Source organism: Cynocephalus volans, chromosome 9, assembly GCF_027409185.1.
Source record: "Cynocephalus volans isolate mCynVol1 chromosome 9, mCynVol1.pri, whole genome shotgun sequence".
NCBI classification, from domain to species: domain Eukaryota; kingdom Metazoa; phylum Chordata; class Mammalia; order Dermoptera; family Cynocephalidae; genus Cynocephalus; species Cynocephalus volans.
The window spans coordinates 43,248,982-43,271,707 of record NC_084468.1 but is presented as its reverse complement, the minus strand read 5'-3'; the positions used below and the strand labels follow the sequence as shown (position 1 = coordinate 43,271,707).

The window sequence follows — 22,726 nt, the reverse complement described above, 5'->3', positions numbered from 1 at the left end:
CTAATACTATTTCAATGGAAAGATTTTTATCCACTTTATTAAGATTTTCCTAATGAGATGCTAAAGAATACTTTCATGCAAAATGGTATCTTATTCTCCAAGATTCAAATTCACTTTCTATCATATATCCATATTTTGTTAATATGTGATTTTCTTTTTCCCTTACTATGATCAGTTACCATTGGAAATCATGCTTCATTTAAGGTCATTTTAACTTTCAGGAACTGGTCTACCCAAGTAACATTAACAGTAAAATCTTCAGTTGTTTCATAATATATAGAGGGGTATAACTAAGCATTAATGATTAATAAGCTATTAGGTGTCTTTTTCAGATGTAAACAAAGAAAAACTTAGTGGCCTTAACAGTTGTAGTGATTTGAATCCAGGATGGTGGTCACATTTTGAAAGCCCTTAATTCTGTCACTTATTTACATGTGAGACCAGTGCTCTTCTCTTCAGTGTTTCTATAGTGTAATGATATAATAGTTTTAAGTGAGAATTAGTACTCTACAATTGGCTGGTTTATTTCTTTGAACAAATTTTAGTCTCCACTCCGCTGTCCATATAGCTCTAATCACAGACTTACTAAAAAAGAACCTTTTTTAAAAGGTGGAGACACTGATTTACCTGGAGATGTTTTGTTGGTGGGTTATTTGATCTTATTTTTATCATGATTATTAATTATTAAATGGCAAGGATGCTGTATTGATGATATTATAAGAATAAGGCACTCCTATTATTTTACCTTTAGGAACTTCTAATTTTAAAATAAACAAACAGCAAATTTAGAATAACAATTTTATTTTCTTCTGTTTGCTTTTTTGATAATTTTGATGAGGGTAGAGAAGAGAGATGTTTAGGTAACACACCTTTTGATTTCACCCTTGAATATCATGTGGGAAGTTAGTTTTTTAATTGATATCAAATTCTGTCTTTATGTATATTAAAGGTTTCAGGCTGTAAGGAAGAAGTTTGTGACAGAATTAAAAGAACTACGACAAAAGGAACAAAGCCCACATGTGGTACAAAGTGTCATCAGCTTAATAATGGGAATGAAATTTTTCCGAGTTAAAATGTATCCTGTAGAAGATTTTGAAGCATCATTTCAGTTTATGCAGGTGATATACCTTATCAATGGCAGTGATTAGAATTAGCCTTACATTGCTTATTCTTGCTCTCCATGATTCTTTAAAAGAAACATATAAGTTAATGGTATCACCGATTTCTTATTCCACGTGTTAAATTGTCATAAGTGTAGATTAACTTTCTTTTTTGACTTGAGGATGCTTTGACCTTAGTCTTGTGGCAAAATAGCAATGTATTCACAAAATTATTGTGATATTACAAATTCTTTAACCTTTCCTTTTTTGTTAATCTAAATATACCTTTTTCCCTTCAAGGAATGTGCTCAGTATTTCTTAGAAGTAAAAGATAAAGATATAAAACATGCACTTGCTGGTTTATTTGTGGAGATTCTTATCCCTGTAGCTGCTGTAAGTATATTTTTATTTTCATGCCATTCATGTGTCATATAAGAGCCTTACAACCTTATACTTCTGTTTCTTCCCTGAAAACTCTTGCAAGGCAGTAAGCTGGGACCATCAAACGGCTTGTCTTATTTACTTCCCATCCTCAGGGGTCACTGTTTTTTGTTGACTGGTGTACAGTGTTTTGCAGATCATTTCATATATTTTGTTCAGTTTTTGGTTGTTTAAGATGGTGGGGTAAGTCCAGCCCCTTTCTCTGTATCTTGGCTAGAAATGGAAGTTAATTACATTCTTTTTATTCAGGTTTTTTTCTATTTAAAAATTTTAAAAATGAAGAAATTTATTTACATGTTGAGAAATTGAATTATTTTGGCTTTCCTTTTTATTTATTTATTTATTTATTTTACTTATTTGTTCATTCATTCATTCATTCGTTTAATTAATTTATTTATTTATTAAAAAGATGACCAGTAAGGGGATCTTAACCCTTGGCTTGGTGTTGTCAGCACCACGCTCAACCAGTGAGTGAACTGGCCATCCCTATATAGGATCTGAACCCGTGGCCTTTGTGTTATCAGCACCACACTCTCCCAAGTGAGCCACAGGCCGGCCCTGGCTTTCCTTTTTAAAAATTGAATTCACTGACTTGTGACCTATGTGTTCATATAAATTGATTTGTAGTATTCAGGTCCTCCCTTGAGAGCATGTTTTGAAGAGGTGAAACTTGTAAGAAAATTCTAAGAAAAGTTAAGAATTTAAAATATTATTTATAGAGTGATTGACATGATTTTCTTTTTACCTGTCTTGTATATTTGAAGATTTTTTTTTTAATGGAGACAAACAAGGGTCGTGAATTAAAGGTTTGCAAGAGGTTTACTTGAGTCAGACAGGACCTCCCCACCCCAGTTTTTAGCGATGTGAAATAGGCTCATTTTATTAAAAAGAAAACAAGCTGTCATTTATAAAACCATGTCAGTTCTAGTCTATTCTCATTAGTACATGTACTTCAATTTCCTTTGCTAGAAATGGTTTGAATTACTGCTCATTCATCCCACATTTTGTCATTCGTGCTTCCCCCTCAACTGATAAATCTGTTTTTGCCAGATTTCTAACTGGGATTAGGTTTTAGTTTTTACGATAATTCATCAGAAGGAGCAGGTGTTAGGAACAAAGACTCTTGACAGTGGCCCCTTATCACTGCATTGCCTCATTCTACCGTTATACCATGTTTCCTTTTGTGTCAGGTTTATTAGTTTGCTGGACCTGCTATAATAATGTACCATACACTGGGTGGCTTAACAACAGAAATATACTGTCTCTAGTTGTGGAGGCTAAAAATCTGAGTCAAACTGTCCGCAGCTTGCTTCCCTCTGAGGGCTGTGAGAAAGAATCTGCTCCATGCCTCTTGCCTAGCTTCTTGTGGTTTACGGGAAATCTTTAGTGTTCCTTGGCTTGTAGAAGCGTCACACCGATCTCTGCCTTCATCGTCATGTGGCGTTCTCCTTGTGTGTATATCTATGTCTGGATTTCTCCCCCTTTTAAAGACACCAGTCATGTTGAATTATTTTATTCTAATTATTCCCTAGTTCTATTTTAACTGATAAGATCTGCAATGACCTGTTTCCAAATTAGATCGCATTCTGAGGTACGTGGGCTTTGTACTTGCATATTTGAATTTTGGGGGACCCAGTTCAAGTGACAACACCAGTCCTCTGCACATGCAGCTCCTTCTGCCTGGAACATTCTTTCCTCTCTAGTAACCTCCCTCCCCTGTTTGCCTGCTGGCCTCTGTTTATTCATTCATTATATGTATTGAGTGCTTTCTGCGTGTCCAGGCATCATCTATACACAGGCAGTACAGCAATGAACAAGATAGGAAAGACTCCCTGTATTATAGAGCTTACTTTTAGAGCAGAAAACAGAAACTAAACTAGTATGTAAAATATATAGTATGTCAGGTTACGGTAAGTACTACGAAGAAACATAAACAGGGTAGGGGAAGTAGGATTGCCGATGGATTAGGGGGTTGAAATTTTAAATAGATCATGCTTAGGAAAGACCACCACCTTGGAAGAGTTGGTGGTGATTGAGCAAAAACTAAAGGAATGAGGGAGTAAGACTTGCCATATCTGGGGAAAGAGCTTTCAGGCAGAAGGAATGAGTGTGCAGTGTGCTTTGATGTGTTCCAGGAACAGCACATAAGCCGGTATGGTTGGGTCCCAGTGCACAGGGCAGAGTAGTGGGAGATAAGCCCAGTGAGGTTAAATGAGAGACTTTTGCAATATTTCAGGTGAGAGATGCTGGATTCAGCTTAGATGTTACTTCCTTGTGGAGTTTTTCCATAGGGGCTTGATCCTGGTGCTCCAGGAGCACAGAGAATTTCCTCTTGCAGCATCTACTGTACTAATCGCCTGCTCACTTTCCTATGTTATCCCTGTTCTTTCAGGGCAGGAGCCAGGTTTATCTTATTTATTTAACATTTGGTCATTTGGCACATTATAATACTTCACTGGGAATCTCAGTAAATTATTAACTAATTCCAAACCTTACAGAAAGTTCTTGAAATCCCTGTATAGTTTAATCTACCATTTATGACCATTTTCTTTCTATTTGCATTCTCTTTTTACCTAGGCTGTTAAAAATGAAGTGAATGTTCCCTGTTTGAAAAATTTTGTGGAGATGCTTTATCAGACTACTTTCGAACTGAGCTCCAGAAAGAAACATTCGTTGGTATTGAGAAACATTTCAAATATTTACATATTTTGAGAGTTTTAGTAGTTGATTTCTGAATTCAGTACTGATCTAAGAGAATTGTAAAATCTGAAATTGTAAAATCCCTAATGCAATACTAGGGCAAATTTTACAAATATATTTTCTCCTGCTCTATTTTAAACTTCCTGTTCTTAATTTTAATAGCTCTACATTTGATAGGTTGTTCAGACTTCCTTCTAGGCATTTACCTGTCCCGACAGGTATCTTAAATTATACATTATAATATGGGAAAGATTCAATGTAGTTTTATGTTAAACCATACATTTCTTTCTTTTACATTGTAATAAATTGTATTCTAAAGCATCAGATTTTTAAGGAACCGCTCTACTAATTACGTCTTTTCTATTCAGAGATTGAAGGCAATTTTTCCACTTAACCAAACACTTCACATAACTTTTATATAGCTTGGAGAAAGTTTGGAGAAATGGTCAAATGTTTGACCATCTAAACTGGAGATGTAATAATAAAGAGCATTGATTGTGCCAGGCACTGAGCTAAGTACTTTGCATTCATTATTTGTTTCACTTTAAGGCTCACAGCCCAGTAGGGTATTTGTGATTATTGTCTTCCACTTTACATGTTGGAAAGCAGGCCTTAAAGCCCTTAGTGTAGCCTCCCTGAAATCACACACTTGGCAAATAGAAAGCTGAAACTGTGATTCCAGTCTGTCCTCTGATCCCACTCTACCAGATGAGGGACTAATGGGAGAAATAACAGAATGTTCTAACTTCAGGAGGTATGATAGTTTAAGGAACTTTTCTTATAGAAAATTTACCCTTTATCATTCTTTGTTATTCTGTGAGATTGCATTTCTTATTACAGATGAAAACCTGCATAAAAGATTTTTTAGTTTTCTTTTTTTTTTTTTTGGTAAGGATAAATGAAATATAATTTACAAGTCCAGTGCTTTTCCATGAAAAATGTTAATTTTCTCTTTCCTTATCTCCTGTAGGCTTTGTATCCACTAATTACATGCCTTTTATGTGTCAGTCAGAAACAGTTTTTTTTAAATAACTGGCATATTTTCCTACAGAACTGTTTGTCACATTTAAAGGTAAGACATAATCACATTTCTGACCTGTAAATACTGATATGGTATATTCATTTCTGCATATATGTTGAACAGTGTATAATACAACTTTCATTACTATTGGTACATTTAAATAGTAACACTTTGCCACATTCTTTTTCTTATGCATACTTCATTTCTTCTATAGGGACTCATGTATAGACACGAATAAACTTATGATTGAAAATTTAGTTTGTCTTAATGCAAAATTGTACATTTTCAATTATTGTTTGTATTATTTTACATCTAGGAATATTTGTTAATAAATAAACTCCTTTAGAATTGCTGACTATTACATAGTCTAACAAAACCCTCCAGATACTTACTTTGTGTTTTGTTTTGAGAAAATTCCATAAAACTGACTCAAGTCTGAGCAATATGAAAAAAGCTTTGATAATAAGGTATCATTAAAAGCACAGTTAATGTAAGTATGCTCAGACAAATATGAAAGTGTGGTACTGGATCTACATGGATGTAAAAGCTTCTGAAATGATTCTGACTTGAATGAAAGGATACTTGTTACTAACGCTATCTGGTACATCCATGTTCAGTTTCTCTTAGTATTGAAAACAAAACTGTAAGAGACTAATTTTCTTTGCTAGGATGCTCTGCTAGCAGAATCCTCTTTTCTTCTTTGGGTAGTAATACAACTAATATCTGACACAGAATGTGGGTATATTCCTCATCTGCATGACATGTGAATGCTCCATTTCAATACTCTTTTGATATACATTTAGACAAGTCTATTTGAATATTTGCTTACAAGTTATAGAAACACTACAGACATGACATTTTGTTTTCTGAAAACCTTATACTTTGAAGATAATGAGACCAAGGCACAGATAGATTAATGACTTGTCTCCGACCATGCAGCTTATTGCAGTATTGTGGAAAATAGGACTGGTTCTTCTTTTCATACTTCAGGAATGATCCACTATATATATATATTTTTTTTCATGATTTTATGTGTTATTTTCAAAACTACTTTGATTTCTTAGTAAGGTATACAGAATATGTAAGTCTTTGAAGAACCATTTTTATCTATTTCCCTCTTAGATATACATTGATATTATTCATATTTGGTTGAGAATTGATATACCCTCTTTGCTTAATTTGTGAAAATCCCCAGGACCAAATTAAGTTGATTAAACTCTTTATATCATGCAATCAGGAAATAAATTTATTTAATTAATTACATTATACTTATTTCTGTCCTTATTTTGATAATTCATACAGATATAGGTGCTAAAAGGGAATTGATCATTATATGGGTAGTATAATTTTTTTATACTTTTAATAAAATATTTTTAAGACATGCATTTAAGTGTTTCTGGAAGGTTGCTTTGTTTCATGACAATTCATACTTTTCTGTTGCTTGTTGGAATTTTTTTTATATATATAAGTGTATATATATATATATATATGTGTGTATGTGTATATATATACATATATATATATGTTTCCACCTAACATATTTGCAATACTTTCGCAGTACCTTAACTTTTTTTTGTCTTCAGGCTTTCGTTTTAAGTGCTCTGTTTTCTTTGAACCCTTACCTCCTGTTAAATATTTCTGGCACATTGTCCATTTTCATTAATGACTATGTCAATCTGCCAGGCTAAAGGAGATAAGAGCCACTGAGCATGAGTATTTGAAATATAATTGTCTTGGCCATTAACCCTTAACTTACATTAAGGCTCTATTCAGCAGAAATTTTATGAATTGGCTCCTGTTCATTAAGTTTTAGATCATGTGGCTTCTCTGCGTAGTTGAGGTAAGGAGTTGAATATTCAAGGGAAAACTATGCTAGTTATCCATCGTAACAGTTATAATATATTTGCATTATATATAGGAAAAATTGATGCAAGATAAAGTCCTTACATAAATTGATTTTGTTTTGAGATTCAAGTAATCTCTTGATTTCAAAAAAATCTAAAATCTAACAGTTTTTCATGTTAGACACACTACTTCTTATGACTGATTTCTATTAATATTTACTGGGTGCAAAATTCTCTAAATATAATATCTCATTTAACTTTCTTTGTACCTGAGGCTGAATGAAGATAAATAAGTAACCCATGTTTAGGAAGCCAGTAAGTGATAGAGACAGATTTGCATCCAGATGCATCCAGTTCCATAACTCTTGCTCTTTCTGGTCCACCATGTTACCTTTGAATGTACTATAAGAAATGTTGGTATACTGAATATTTAAAGAAAATGTTTTGGCTATAATTCTGGTGTATTAAAAAGGCATTATTCTCTAGAGTCAAAAGAATAAGTATGATGAATTTTCAGGCACTTTAAGATATTGCACAATGTTTTATTAATTACAATACCAATTTTTTTAAGTTGGTTACCATGAAAAATGGGCTTTATTCCTGTATGCCCATAAATAGCATGAGAGTATAACTTTATTTTAACCGGAAAGTTAAATCTTTTACTTTTATCTCAAACAGAATTTGGCAATTTTCCCATTCCCATATGCTTATATCAATTTAGATGCTTATGTGAAAAGTGATTTTAAAGTTTCTGAAGAATTATTCAGATAGACACAGTAATAATACGAGTAGATATTATATTAAAATAATTTAGAGTTTTTCCTACAATCTATACTTATTTTCTCTAAAAAATTTAAAGTTGTTTGAACTCAAATGCAGTGCTTTAAGAGGAAAAATTAGGTAGTTAAAACTTTAACTGTTTTCTCTTAATTTGAGTATTGTAGGTGTATTCCATGATGCCCAAATTGTGGGATTTTTTTTTCCTTAGTGTTTCTGGCCACTGTCTTGAAAATTTCAAGTTTCTTCTCAATAGAGACCTTGGTGAAGAGCTGTCTTGTTTTGTGCTTATTTTCATCTAACATGCATGTGCTGCATCTCATGTTTGTTTGCTGTCTCACATTGCTTTATTTAGATGCCATCTAACAACAGTATCAGAAAACAAATAGAAACACTCCAGGTGAGTTGTGTTGACATTACAAAGTAAAATACTGCTTTATTTCCTTTGTGTGGCATTTTTTTTCCTCCTTTACCCATTGTTGCATTATATGTCTAATGTATTTATTCAAACCTGCTTCTAGTATTGTAAAAGAAGAGTACCACACAGCAGGAACATTCTTCAGAAGGTTTAACATTAATGTGGCCCCAAGAAGATGAATTTAAGATATAGAAGCACTACTGAATACTGATCTTCGACAGAATTCACAATTTAAAAATGCTCTATTTAATTAAAATATCTAGCTGCTATAAATGAAAAGGTTAAAAACATTTTCCAATGAATGGTAGCTTAGACTTTGAATATGATTTTGATGAATGAACTTTTTAAACTTTTATTCTATTGGTTTGGGTTTTAAACAAATCATCTTTTTAGCTCATAGTAGAAAAAAGAAAAGAAACATATTAAATTGATTGCTGCCAAGTATTATATTTGACTGACATATCAAAACTTCATTGTATATTAGTGTCATTAAATTTTTATTTATATAATAATCTGCTTATTCAAGTTAGACTGAATTTGTTACTAGGGAATTATATGTCTTTGTTTGAGGCTCAGATCGATTTAGGATGTTTTTATTATTAAAACGTACATAACAGAATTGTAGCAACCAAAACAATAATTAACAATTGATTGTTAACACTTCTCATTATGCTTTTTCGGTATTGTGCCAGTACCAACTTTGTGGAGAGTAGTCCATCTTGGAATGTTTGAAAATCAGGTTTTTTCATGCCAGATACTTCATCATTTAAAATAAGATAATCCAAATGCATTTATATTTAATCATTTATATGAGAACAGTTTTTATGTAGAATAGGACAAATATTTTTAATGCAAAAAATTTTCTTACTAATATTTTGAAAATGTAATTTAATAATGTGAAAGTATTACTTGGTGTGTACATAAAAATTTATCCAATTCGAGCCGGCCCCGTGGCTCACTAGGATGAGTGCAGTGCTGGTAGCACTGAGGCTGCGGGTTCGGATCCTATATAGGGATGGCCGGTGCGCTCACTGGCTGAGCGTGGTGTAGTCGACACCAAGCCGAGGATTGTGATCCCCTTACCGGTCAAAAAAAAATAGATAAATTAAAAAAAAAATTTATCCAATTCGTTTTTTAAAAAAACTTTATTTTTTTAGAATGGTTTTAGGTTCACAGCAAAATTGAGAGGAGGGTACAGATTTCCCATGGGAACCCCTACTGCCACACATGCATAGCTTCCCCCACCAAAGTGGTACACTTGTTACAATTAATGAACCTTCATTGACACATCATTATTACCCAAAGGTTATATTTTATATTATAGGTCACTCTTGGCATTGTACATTCTGTGGGTTTTGACATGACAGATGTCAAAATGTATGACATGTATCCACCATTATAGTATATAGAACATACAGAGTATGTTCACAGCCCTAAAAATCTGCGCTCTGCCTATTAATCCCTTCCTACCTTCCTAACTCCTGGCTGAACTCATATTTTAATATCTGATATCTTGGATTTAAATGATAGGAAAGAAAGTTATGTTTTCTTAAAGGCACCACTACAAAAAGCTTGGTTGTTATTATTAGTAATGTACGTAGATTATATGTTACTTTAAGTGCATTAATAAAAATATAATAGAAAATTACTTGGTGAGTGTATTTGAAATTTGGGATCATTATGGATCTGGCAGTGGAGAGAAAGGGATTGATGTTGAGACTGATCAGCAGAGTAATTGATTTTCCATTCTTAATTAGATCAAACTTTCATCTTGATAGATGTGCAAAAAATTATATTTTTAGTGGGTCTTTTTAAAAAGCATCCTCAGTTATCTTTTTGCATTGCTTTTAATCATATGTAGTAGATGTCCATTATTCTTTATTTTAAGAAAACATAAAATAGAATGGCTAAAATAAATTACTTAATATTTTTTAAATCCCTTTTGACAGTTGCCATGTATAAAATAATTGTTTAACAATAAGAAATCCCCCAAACCAAAATTTTAAAAATGCAGATTTACAGCAGTGAGTGCCTCCTACAACCAATCAACAGTTGTATAAACAGTTTCTCCTAATAAAGGAGATTTTAAGCTACATTTTCAAAATTTACAGTTATTTCTCATTACCTGACTGGTCATTTAAGAACTTTATTTTTTATAACAGCTAGAATGAAGAAATGTTTGCTGATCAAATTGTGATTGAAATGGAATACTTTTCTGATCCTAAATAGTAATAAAATAATTTAAATAATGTTCTGATTCTAAATAAAAATTAAAGGTATAACACCTACCTCTTCGTGAACATTTAATATGTGCCAGGTACTGTTCTAAGTGCTTTATGGATATTAACTTTCTTAACCTGTGATGTAGGCACCATATTTTCTCCATTTTAGAGATGAGGAAATTGTGGCTCAGAGTGATGTGGTAGTAGTACTCAAGGGTGGAGCTAGGATTTGACCCAGATGTTCCTAATTTCAGAGTCCATGCTATAAATTCACTATTCCATATTCTCTCTTGTATGGATATACACTCAACAATATTTCACATTATTTCATAAATGCAAATGACTATACTACTGTTTGGTTTTCTAAAGTTTAACTGTGTTTGGGCTGCAAATGAATTACTCCAAATATGAGTAACCCTTCTTCTATCATTATGTCAATATTATGTTGTGAACCAGTTACCATCAAGTGAGTTGATGTGTGTATAATTTTGGAGTTCTTAGAAATACTTACGTAATTCTGTTTTAGTATTTTATTTTGAAAATATAAGGAAAGACTCAGAATTTCCTTATTTATAGTTACTTTTGAGTTTTGACATCTAAACTTACCATATACCAAATATATATATAAACCTCTTTTAGATTGGGTACAAAAAAAGAGGTTGGGGGCTTTTAGTTGTTGACAGAGAATATATTTGATCTTAAATGATTGCAAGTATTTTAATAAGTTTATTTTATTTTCTTTTGTTTTTAAATAGAATAAAGATCCTAAAATGTCTCGAGTTGCACTGGAATCTTTGTATAGGTTGTTGTGGGTTTATGTAATTAGAATAAAATGTGAAAGCAACACTGTAACTCAAAGGTGAGTGCCTTTGTTTTAACATGCATTTGAAATAAAATATTGTTAAAAAAATCACGCTAATGGAATTTTAGTTAACATTATAAGTATTTTAGGGAGGAATATGAATTCTCTTGACATGAAGAATAGGAAGAATTTTTTGCTTATATGCTGTTAATGTCATGATCTCATTATGACTAAATCTTTTTTTTCTGTAGTCGTCTTATGAGCATAGTGTCAGCACTTTTTCCAAAAGGCTCACGAAGTGTGGTTCCTCGGGACACACCTCTCAATATATTTGTGAAAATTATTCAGTTCATTGCCCAGGTGAGTGCTTCACCTCATAGGACGTATATAAATGTAAGCTATAAGAATCGTCTACTATAATAAGTTGGAGTTTTAAAATTTTTTACACATCTAAAAACGTGATAACCAATGCATTTATTAATATTGAATAGTGAAAAATAAAAATATGCTTAAAAAGTAAGAAATAAAGGATGCTAATGATTTTGTGTGTGACAAAACAAGTTTAAATCATTAATCTATGCACTCGAAAGGAAAGGAGACCCACAGGTGGAAACACTTTTAATGGAGGAAGGGTCCATAAAGTGTCTCATAATTATCCCCTGAGTATCTCAAATGACTTCTTAGAAAATTGTTTTCATTAATCCAGGTTCTTAGGTACAGATAACAGAATCCACTGTAGCTAGTTAAATCCAAAGGAACATTTTAAGGAATGTACATAGCTCACAGAATCGCAAGTACAGCTAAAGAAACAAATTCTAGTCTGAGTGACTAAAAGGAAGCTGCAGAATTGGGCTATCAAGGAAGCTGCTGCCTCAGCCAGAAACAAAAAGCTCCGAAATAAAGGAGTCACCACCTATGGGTGTGCTTCAGAATCATGTCACTTCTGCCATGATCCCCACCAATAAAATGGATTCCTTACTCCCTGTGCTCCTCCTCCCTTCACATACCCAGTTCCCAAAGACTTACATGAGTACACTTGGCTTTAAATCACATCCTGCTACCCATTGTTATAAGAGATCCTGAGAAATAGATTTTTAGCTTTCTAGCCTCTGCAGCGAAGGAAGGTTTATTACAAGGGGGTTAACTGGGTGTTGAGTGAGCCAGCCCAGGGGTTTAGTCACATTCCCTTTTGGGACATCAGTCTTGGAGAATCAGGTAGGGTTCACATAGGAAAATGCTCTGATTCCAGAATATTCATTGCATTTTCTTTGAACTGAAACTATGACAATTTAGGTGATCCATGTGTAATTATTTTTGACAGTGAAGAAATAAGGAATATTTAAATAAAATGAATATATTTCTATTTAGTGGAGCACAGAAGTAATGATAATTAGATTAGCATAAGTGTGCCAATATGATGAATGAAAGCTAATTGTGCTTTAGATCTAGTGTTCAGAAAACATGTGCACCTCGGTTGCATCTCTTCCCTTTGCTTTTTTCCTAGAATTGTATCCATTCCCTTGGATTAATCACCTTACCCCAACACTCCAGCAGAACTATAAAACTCTCCTCAAACATTAGTTAATCTTTCTAGTTAACTGTTTTTTCTTGGAGATTCCTTACCTGGAGCCTTATTCTTCCAGTCCCAGCATGAACTCATTGTTCTGTAGACCTGCTGCATAACTATTGTCTTGGAGATTTCCTTTCATTGTCATTCTGGGAATTCTTTCACTTAGATTTTGAATATGATTTTGATGAATGAAAGTTTAAATCTTTTATCCTATTGGTTTAGATGTTAAATAAGTCATTTGATAATTAAATAATATATTTATAATTATATGTTTTAATCTTAATTTATGTGTATTTTTCTTCTGTTCAGCTAGATTTATGAGCTTTTTAAGGGCATAGTACTGTTTTGTTGCCATCATATGTATAATGCTTAGCAGGATAGCTAATATTTAGTAGCAAGTTAAAAGAATTTATTAATTGGTTTGGTTTTTTGATTTTTTTCTAGGAACGTTTGGATTTTGCAATGAAAGAAATAATATTTGATCTTCTTAGTGTTGGAAAATCTGCTAAAACTTTCACCATTAATCCAGAGGTAAAAAAAATTATAATGTGTTAATATATACTATTCTATATTATTTATTTTACTTATTTATTTATTTTAGAGCACTGTTTCTGGAGTCAGAACTCTTAGGTTCAGATCAGAGCTCTATTTCTAACTACAGGTGTGATCTGGGACAAGTTGTTTAACCTTTCTGATGTCTGGCTGAATGGTTAATAGTAGTGTTAAGCATGGTAGAAAATAAGAGAGAGAGGAAATTTTCCAGGTTAGCCAGTTCACCTGGCTTCTAGAAGTTGTGACACAAGCTCAGGTTTCTTTTATTTCAAAAGATTTACACTTAAGGTATTCTTTAATAAGTACCATTCATTCAACTTTCAATGAGCACTAAAATGTGCTATGCTGTGTTCTAGATATTGGAGAAAAAAGAAACAGAAATCGTTTTCCCCAGATTGTGCTTAGAATTAAGTTGTGTTATATCCTAGTTCTCTGGTCCCATTATTCACTAGTAAACTCTAATTCACTACTTAGACAGTAAATTTTCAGATTATTTCCAAATATTTTATAAATTTGCTTTCAAAATCTAATGGCATCTGAGAATGGAAAAAAGTAAAATAGGTGTTATCTTTTTTCTTATTTTAAGTTACTATGCTGGTTCTTCTCATGATCAAATCCTAAGATATGTGTTTATGCGATTAACAAATGGGTTGAAAAGTTATTGAAGCTTTTCATTTATAGAATTTTTAAACTAGCTTAATAATTATTTCCAAATTTTTAAAGTAGGCAGACATGAATGTTTTTATAGATGACATACTTAACATGGTTTCCAGCAGCAAAAATTATGAAATGAAAGACATTTTCTTGAATATCCATTTTCAAAAACATTCTCTCCATTGAATAAGTTTATTTCTGAAAGTAAGTTTTTTTCCTCACTGAGATTCTCCTAATAGGAGTAGAAAAAGTATCAGATCTGCTGTTGTTTTGGGGTGGTGGTGGTTATTTATTTAGGCTTACCTAACCAGGATTATTTTCAAGCTGTATTTTCTTTTCAGGAATCTTTTTAAGCTTACAAGAGCTCGTTTAAAGCCAAATAAAATTATTCATTAACCCATTTAATCAAATACATGCAAATTGCAAAAACACTGAAAATATGTACAAGTGAGGCCACCCCTCTGTCAACCCCACTACACTGTGGAGCTTTCCTGCTTCCTTCATGGTGTCTTCTGTGACTATGTGACATGTGGCCGTCTGATATCTAGACTAAGGGAGGGCACCAGTACTACATCATATATAAAGATGAGAAAAGTTTAAAGTCTTAATCTTGTTTAGGTAATAAAAAATATATAAAGAAAAGTTTTATTTTTTCCTGCCAGTGAACTACCTTATACACCCACTGGGAGGCACACACCCCACTTTAGAGACCACTGGTGTGGTCAGAGATAGCGACAGCTTGGGCTGAGGTAGTAGTGGTGCAGGTAAAAAGAAGCCATTCACTGAGAAAAGAAACATTGAAAAGGAACTAAATTTGGAGAAAAGATCATACATTTGGTTTGAACATGTCTATCCTAAGGCATCTTCTTGACATCCAAGTAGTACTGTCAGGAGATGGGTCTGAGGGTATGAGTTCAGAGCAGAGGCCAGGCTTAAAATTTGTAGGTGATCTGCTAGGGGTGGTGATCGAAAGTCATGTAAATATATGAAATTGTTTTGGTAGAGAAGACATAATGATAGGAGAAGGCAGCCTAGGAGGACCATGTCTTGAAGCAATTTAACATTTAATATCCAGGTAAAGGAGGCTAAACCTGAAATGCAGGTAGAGGTGACACAGCCAGCAGTGGCACCGAAATATCAAAGGAAGGGAGTGTTTCAGGAGAGAAGGAATGCTTGACAGCATCCATGCTGTGACAGGTTGGCTAGGATGTGGAAAACAGGCCCACTGTTGTGAGCACTGTGGTCACTGACAAGTGAGAGTTGATAGTGACTATGCAACAAGGAAAGGGGTATATTGAGTTGAAGGCGAAATGTTGAAGATGCAAGAAAAAGGAGGGATAATTGATGATGTAATCTTCCAGAAAATGCAAGAGCAGATAGGATTTTGGCAACTTGGAAGACCATTACCCCCTCAACGGTAACAGTAGCAAAGGAGAGGAAGACAAGGTGCAGATATAAGTAGATTGGTGTGATTTGTTGTGAAAGATTGAGGAAAGTGGGTTTTTCTTTCTGTGAAGCAGGAGACAAGTCGTCTGTTTGGGGGGGGGAGGGATGGCACAGGGGAGGATAGGAGAGTGTGACTATTAGTGTGTCACGGTTGAAATAATCCTTAGAGAGAACAGGGGAGCCAGTTGACCTCAGAAGAGAATGGGCGGCACTTGGGAATCTGATATTAAAAGCAAACTCAAAGGGACTAGTTCAAAATGCTGGACAGAAAGACTAGTTTTTCTTCTGTCCACCTTCTTTTATCCCCTTCAGGTTATTTGATGAGATATTTCTAACATGTATAAAAGATAATTTGTGACCCTCTGATTTCTTCCTTTTGAAACTTTTTTCTTTAGAGAATGAACATAGGCCTCAGAGTCTTCCTTGTAATAGCAGACAGTTTGCAGCAGAAAGATGGGGAACCACCAATGCCGACAACAGGAGTTATTCTTCCCTCAGGAAATACTCTTCGTGTGAAGAAAATTTTTCTCAATAAAACTTTGACAGATGAAGAAGCAAAAGTCATAGGTTAGTGTTAACTGGAACAAATAAATTGCTTTGTAGTACAGTTTAATATTCTTTCGTAAAAATCTATACTTATATCTAAAATGTATATGTTTGCCAAATATGGCCAGTTAGCTCACGTGGGAGAGGATGGTGCTGATAATTAACACCAAGGTCAAGGGTTCGAATCATCTTACTGGCCAGCCACCAAATAAAAAAAGTCCCTCAAATATAGTTGCCTAGTATGGTTATTCCAGTATATACAGTGATACAAAATGAATACTTTTGCAGTAATATTTATAGGTCTTCATGTTAAGAGTCTCTTGGTTAAATCTTTGTTTTCTCACAGAATACTATTCACTGCATTTTGTCCTTTCTTCAAATTAACTTTTGTTTTTTGCATAATTTTTACAAAATTTCTCCAGTTACTCCAATATACTGAAACTGATCATTAGGGAGAAGGTTATGTCACAGTTGAAACTCCTTCTTTTGCTACAACAATAAGCTAATGTCTATTAAAGATTGGTAGGCTTTCGTTACAGATAGTAAACTGTAAGTGTTCTTTATCTAATTTCTGACGTTTTATAACTGAGGTTTTTTCCCTATAGGAATGTCAATTTACTATCCTCAAGTAAGAAAAGCATTAGATAGCATTCTCAGACACTTGGACAAAGAAGTTGGGAGACCGATGTGTATGACTAGTGTGCAGATGTCCAATAAGGAGCCTGAAGATATGATCACGTATGTAGTAAACTATTTACTTTCATTGCAATTTCAGTTGTCATAAAAGCATACAGATATTTGATTCTCACTTCCCTGTTCCCTTTCTCTTCTGGAATTCTCCCATATTGCCATCTGCTTCAGTTTTTTATTACACTGATTCCTTTTATGTGCTCAGTTTTATTCTTTAAAGTGCTATCAAACTAGTATAGTCAGCAAACATCACCATGGATCCCAGTCTAGTTTGTTGTCCATAACAAGGCCCTACACTTATTCCATGAGTGATATATAAATCCTAGTTACCCCAGACGTGTGTGGGCACTGTTGGTCTAAGTTAAAAAAAAAAAATGCTCGTATTTCCAGAGCCCTGGTAAACAACAAAAAAAAGAAATCCTGAAAACCTGAACTGTGATATTTTTGTGCCCTGGAAACCAGGGAGTGCAGGGAATAATGTATGGAGTAGTTTTTTAAGAAATAGTGAGTACCTCATCCCACCCCACCCTCAGCCTTGTCATTATTTGTCATCCCAGCATGATTTTTCCTTATTGTTAAGGACTTCCTCCTCTGGAGGATGTATTATATGGCAATAATTTCTTTTATTTGCTAGAAAGCATCTACATATTTCTATAAGGTAGGAGATTTTTTGGGATATTAATATTTACATTATAGGTCTTAGAACACCAAACTGGATATTTGATCTTAATTTATTTAACATACATTTATTATTTACTACAGTACACTAATATCTCCGAGAGTTTCTTTAATGTGATGTTTTTTGCCTGTATTACTTATTCTGGGAAATTTTCTTCCTTTTCACCACAACCATGTTCCTCATTTACATCAATAAGTTTGTTTTCACTCAGTTACTCTTTGTAGCATCTAGAATGACAGCAGTGTTAACATTCCCCAGTCAGCTATTGCTCTGTATCTCTATTAACATTCAATTTGAATTTCACTTCAGTGTATTTTTATTTAGGATCTTTAAGATAGAGAGCACCCCTTCAATGATTAAAAGAAGTACTAGATGGAAATAAAGATTTTATTACTTACATGCCAGAGGCCACACACACAGAGGTTAGTAAGTGCATGGAGGCAGAGAAAGAAAGGGGCCCCTGGGCCAATGCCTTTGCTGGGTCCACGGTATTATCCAAACGGGTTGCCCTTGGGGAGTTTTACTGGTGCATTTGAAGTAGGCAGGTGCAAGTTCAAGGAGATCTCGCTGTGACTGAGAAGTGGTTACTATGACATGTCTACACAGTCCATGTGGGATGTGGGGGTAAGTGGGGCCAGTCAGCTAGGCTGTATCTAGCTGTTCCATACAGAGGTGGCCACCAGGGGGAAGTTGTGAAAGGCAGATAATCTGGATCAACCAGTTTTATCTGGATTGAGGAAGTTGGTAGAGGGGCTGGGGAGTATAGAACTGGAAACTGTATCTTTGGTGACCGAGCCCTGCTTTTGGTATGAGGAAGTTAAACTTGTATTGAAATGGATGCTGAGGCAACATAAAATTATAAGCATTCATTACACAGTGATATGACTTTTCCCTTCTTTGCTGCACTTTCATCATTGTTGGCCAATTCTATCTTTTGATTATCCATTTTTATAAATTGTCACGTGGGTTTACCACTGGGAGACAAGCAGTCAACACAACTGTACACTTTGGTGTCTATGGTGTGAACTGAATAACAAAGGTGTGGTGGTCAGTCACCAACTGCTTTGAAAGAAGTGGCCTGATGAGTCACGATCGTGATGTTATTTACATAGTGCTTTAATATCAACTAAAGAGCCAGTAGCAAAGTTTGTTTAAGCCATTACTTATGGTTAATTTAAAGTAGTTGAAATTTGAACCACATCATTGGGACTGATGCTTTTTAACTAAATTGTAGTAACTGAAATTCATGCATTTGGGAACTATACAAAGAGAGGACTGACCATATAAAATTTCTAAAAGAAGGTAGTGAGTTTATTCCCACTATAAAGATTACTGATCCCAAACACATAGAACATCCAAATTGTTTTCTGTGTAAGGATTATTTTATTAAGCCAACTGCAGAACAATTTGGATAAAATAATATTAACTAAAAGCCTCACCTTGAAATATAGATCAAAATAAAAATCAGTACATTAAGAGGTTAGACATTTAAAGTAAATAAAACCATTGAATAATTAGAAGAAAATATAGTAGAGTTTAAATTGCATTAAGCCTCCAGAAGGAACAGGATTTTTGAAGATTGGAACATTTTATAACATAAAAATTTTAAATATGTATAATTGTGTGTATCACACACAGGACAATAACAAACAGTACCAACAGTGATATATGTGAAATATCTATTTCTGAGACTCTTGTTAATATAGGATATTAAATGAAAAAAAATTTTTTTGGTTGATTTTATAGGCCCCAAATAATAACCAATATTTAGTTATTTAAATTATTACATCGGTATTATTAAATAATTAAATATTATTTATAGAAGGCTAAATATTTATTAAATAATTAAATAATTGTATTATGAATAATAATAATTGCTGTGCTTATTTTCTGACTACTGAAAACCTTTTTACTTACTAGCTGTGTTTTTCTCTGAATTATCTCTGTATTTTTTTGTCCATCTATAGACTGATAATTATCTACTGGATTTATATGGATTTGTATAGGCCCTTTCGTATTAAATACATTAAACGAGGGGGGGTTCCCACTTTCGATAATTATTTTTCCAAGTTTGATTTCATTATCCAGCATATGTAATATACTTCTTACTAAATCTGGTCATGATATATTTTTCAGGGGGGAAAGAAAACCCAAAATTGATTTGTTTAGAACTTGCATTGCTGCTATTCCAAGGTTGATTCCTGATGGTATGAGTAGAACTGACCTCATTGAATTGTTAGCAAGGTAAAAGAGAATTATTGTTTACTATGTTAATTTTTTATGCCTTTCTATACCTCTATTACTGTTACCACAAAGGCAGTATGTGTTTTAATTTACAGTTTTAATTCTTTATTTACTTTTCAAACTCCCATTTGTCTTTTATTTTTTGTTAAACACATTCTCCTCACTCATTGTTAACTTCTACAGTTATTCTGGATTTCCTTACAAATTCCATTTCCATCTAGTAATATTTCCTGGGATTTATATAACACATTATCCCTTAACATATGGGCATTATCAGTGTATGATGATACCCAGTTAGGCAATTAATTATTGTGTTTTACTACTGCAGTCATTTCTTTAGCACCTAAGATGGTAATCAGGTCTCATTTTCACTTTTTTCTCCTATGGCAGAGGCCGTAGCATTCAAGTTTTTATCTCTCTTTTCCCTATTAGGCATGTTATATAGTTCTATAAAATGAGTAAATAACATGACAACCAAACTTAGGTACTAGCCCCCAAGACTAATTCTAAGTTGAGGTGATGGCCTGTTGAAAACAGCTTTGTTGATGTAGTTAGGGATTCCCTAGATAAGGGATCAGCAGATTTTTTTCTGTAAAGGATCAGATAGTAAATATTTTATGGTTTGCGGGTCATAAGGTCTCTGTCACAGATACTCAAGTCTGCCACTGTAGTACAACAGCAGCCATAGGTAGTATGTAAAGGAGTGAGTACGACTGCATTCAACAGGCATCTGGCTGGATTTAGCCCTTGAGCCATGGTTTGCCGGCCTCCATCCAAGATGGAAAGCCAACTACAATGAGTATAATAGAGCAGTGATACTTGACTGTATGGAAGGTATTCACTGATATTCACTGGTTGCTGGGCATTTATTACTAAGGCTTAAGTTAAATTCACAATGAATACAAAATCAATAGACTGCTCCCGCAACCCTTTCTACACGCTTCTTGAAAACACCTAGCATCTTCTTGAAAACACCTAGCATCTCCCCCTCTCACGTATGACCCTCTCATCAACTGTTGCAGGTTGAGATCAGAGATAGAATGATATTTGTCTCCTGTGAGGATTATGAGGAGAGAAAGGAGGTTACTTTGAAACTTTGTACCATTAGATAAATTCATTCCCATCCCACTCTGTCTTGTAATTTTCGCTGTGAATTAGATTGCAGAATTAAGAAGTTCATGTCAGCATTAGAAATCAGAAACGTTAATTATTTTTAATGTTATTCCTTGGGAGAGCAGTAAACAGCTACTGTTCAGCCCACTCTTACTCGTCCCTCAGTTTAACTCACCTACATCTTGTGGATTGTGATACACAAAGATGGTTCTACCATATCCCCCACCAAAATGAAACTGCTCCTATGAGGGGCAGGGATAGGGGAGCCTAGTGAAGGAGCAAACGTCTGAACTGTGAAGAACAATTTGCTTTGCTATTTACTTTGCTTCCTTCCCCTGTGATATTTATTTACTTATTAATTTATTTAAATGGAAAGGAAGTTCCTAGAGTCTGTTCTCTTTTGTTCTCTGCTCCTGTCATTTGGAATTAGGATTTCTAAATCTTGTTTACTTCTAAAAAGAGAAGTAACCAAACAAGACAGAGATTCATTGTAGATTTGTAGACCTGCATGCTGTCTCTAAGGAAAGTTAATTAATTCCTCTGCCTTTAATTAGCCACGCTACATTGTTCTCCTCTACACAATGAGTAGTTAACTCATGCTTATATACCCTGAATCACACACATGGGTGTAAGATAGATATTTATTTACATATTCATGCATTTAAGAGATGTTGAAATAACCTTTAAAGTCAGCATCATGAGGACGGTCACCTTTCTCTCCCACATGACCTCCACTGGAGCCACTATCAGAGGCAGAATACTGGGCTAGAGCTCCTTAATCTGACCCTGTTTATTTCTGATGTGCTGATATCACTGCTGATGCTTCGTGGCTTACTCCCAGTCTATCCAGCTGCGATACATTTTCTCTTCAGTCTCATTGTCGGTTGCAGGTGGGCTTAGTGAGAACCAGAACTGAGTTGAGTAGGGTGAAGACGGCGGTGTCTGCTTTCTCATAAACAACTTTCCTCCTCTGTCATTGTGGATCACTCCAGCTTCCCAGCTTCCCAAGCATGTACTTGTGGCATATTTTTAATATTACTTACTTATCTTATTCATTCCGGTTATTTCTAACTCTGATGGATCTGTCTTTATAGTCAGTTACTAAAATAATCTTCAGCCCCAAATCAGAAACTCTTATTCATATAGTATCATATACTGGTAGCTTCACTACGGTAGCCATTTTTTATGGTTTTCTTATTTATCGTTCTCTTTTTTATGTTCTGTTAAAATCCTATAACTAAAATTATATTCAAGGCCCCATATTGTTTTGATGTCTTTCAAAGGTAATTTTATATTGCCTCTTCTCTAATTTATTTAGGCTTCAACTCTCTTTAGGGCTTTATGTGTAGAGTCGATCCTTTTTCTTATTTTTTTTCTAGGCTACATCGTTTATGATGTTACTCCTAAATTTACTCTCATTCTCACCTTCAAGAATTAATTTCCATTAAATTGATTCCATCTTGATTTGTTGTATTTCCTTCATCATAATCAGCCATCTCAAATTTAACTGTAACCTCAGCAGCATGTAACGAATGATTGAGATAGTCAAGTCCTTTCTAGTGAAGGACGAAGTAAATGTGAGATAGTGCTAAGATATGTGATTGGACATAATTTTTGATTACGGTGTTTTAATGATTAAAGAATTTTTAAATGGAGTTCTGATATCTCATCTGTATTCTTTTTTAAGTATAGTATTTGAATTAGGATCAAACTTACTATTCAAAAATACCAACTGATATTAATATATTCATATGTGAATTTAAACAAATAGTATAGACTAGCATAGGATGAATATAACATAAAAATAATTGAGCATTGGTTCCTATCTTTATTGTTCTTACAAAACAATTAAGAGGATATACTTTTTAAGTTCTTAGTTTTAAGTTTTAGATGATAGAACTATTTGA

General features: G+C 33.9%; 1 protein-coding gene across 6 annotated transcripts in view; it reads left to right on the top strand.

Moving 5' to 3' along the window:
- The window catches only part of FRYL (FRY like transcription coactivator), a 236,325-nt gene that overhangs the window by 123,638 nt on the left and 89,961 nt on the right, over positions 1–22,726 (top strand). For all 6 annotated transcript variants that reach the window (XM_063107741.1, XM_063107739.1, XM_063107740.1 and 3 more), the window contains 10 exons: positions 950–1,118; positions 1,401–1,493; positions 4,119–4,217; positions 5,212–5,313; positions 11,279–11,382; positions 11,577–11,685; positions 13,340–13,426; positions 15,943–16,114; positions 16,699–16,831; positions 19,599–19,706. In XM_063107741.1, the coding sequence (XP_062963811.1) occupies positions 950–1,118; positions 1,401–1,493; positions 4,119–4,217; positions 5,212–5,313; positions 11,279–11,382; positions 11,577–11,685; positions 13,340–13,426; positions 15,943–16,114; positions 16,699–16,831; positions 19,599–19,706 (1,176 nt within the window). The remainder of the gene's footprint in view (positions 1–949; positions 1,119–1,400; positions 1,494–4,118; positions 4,218–5,211; positions 5,314–11,278; positions 11,383–11,576; positions 11,686–13,339; positions 13,427–15,942; positions 16,115–16,698; positions 16,832–19,598; positions 19,707–22,726) is intronic.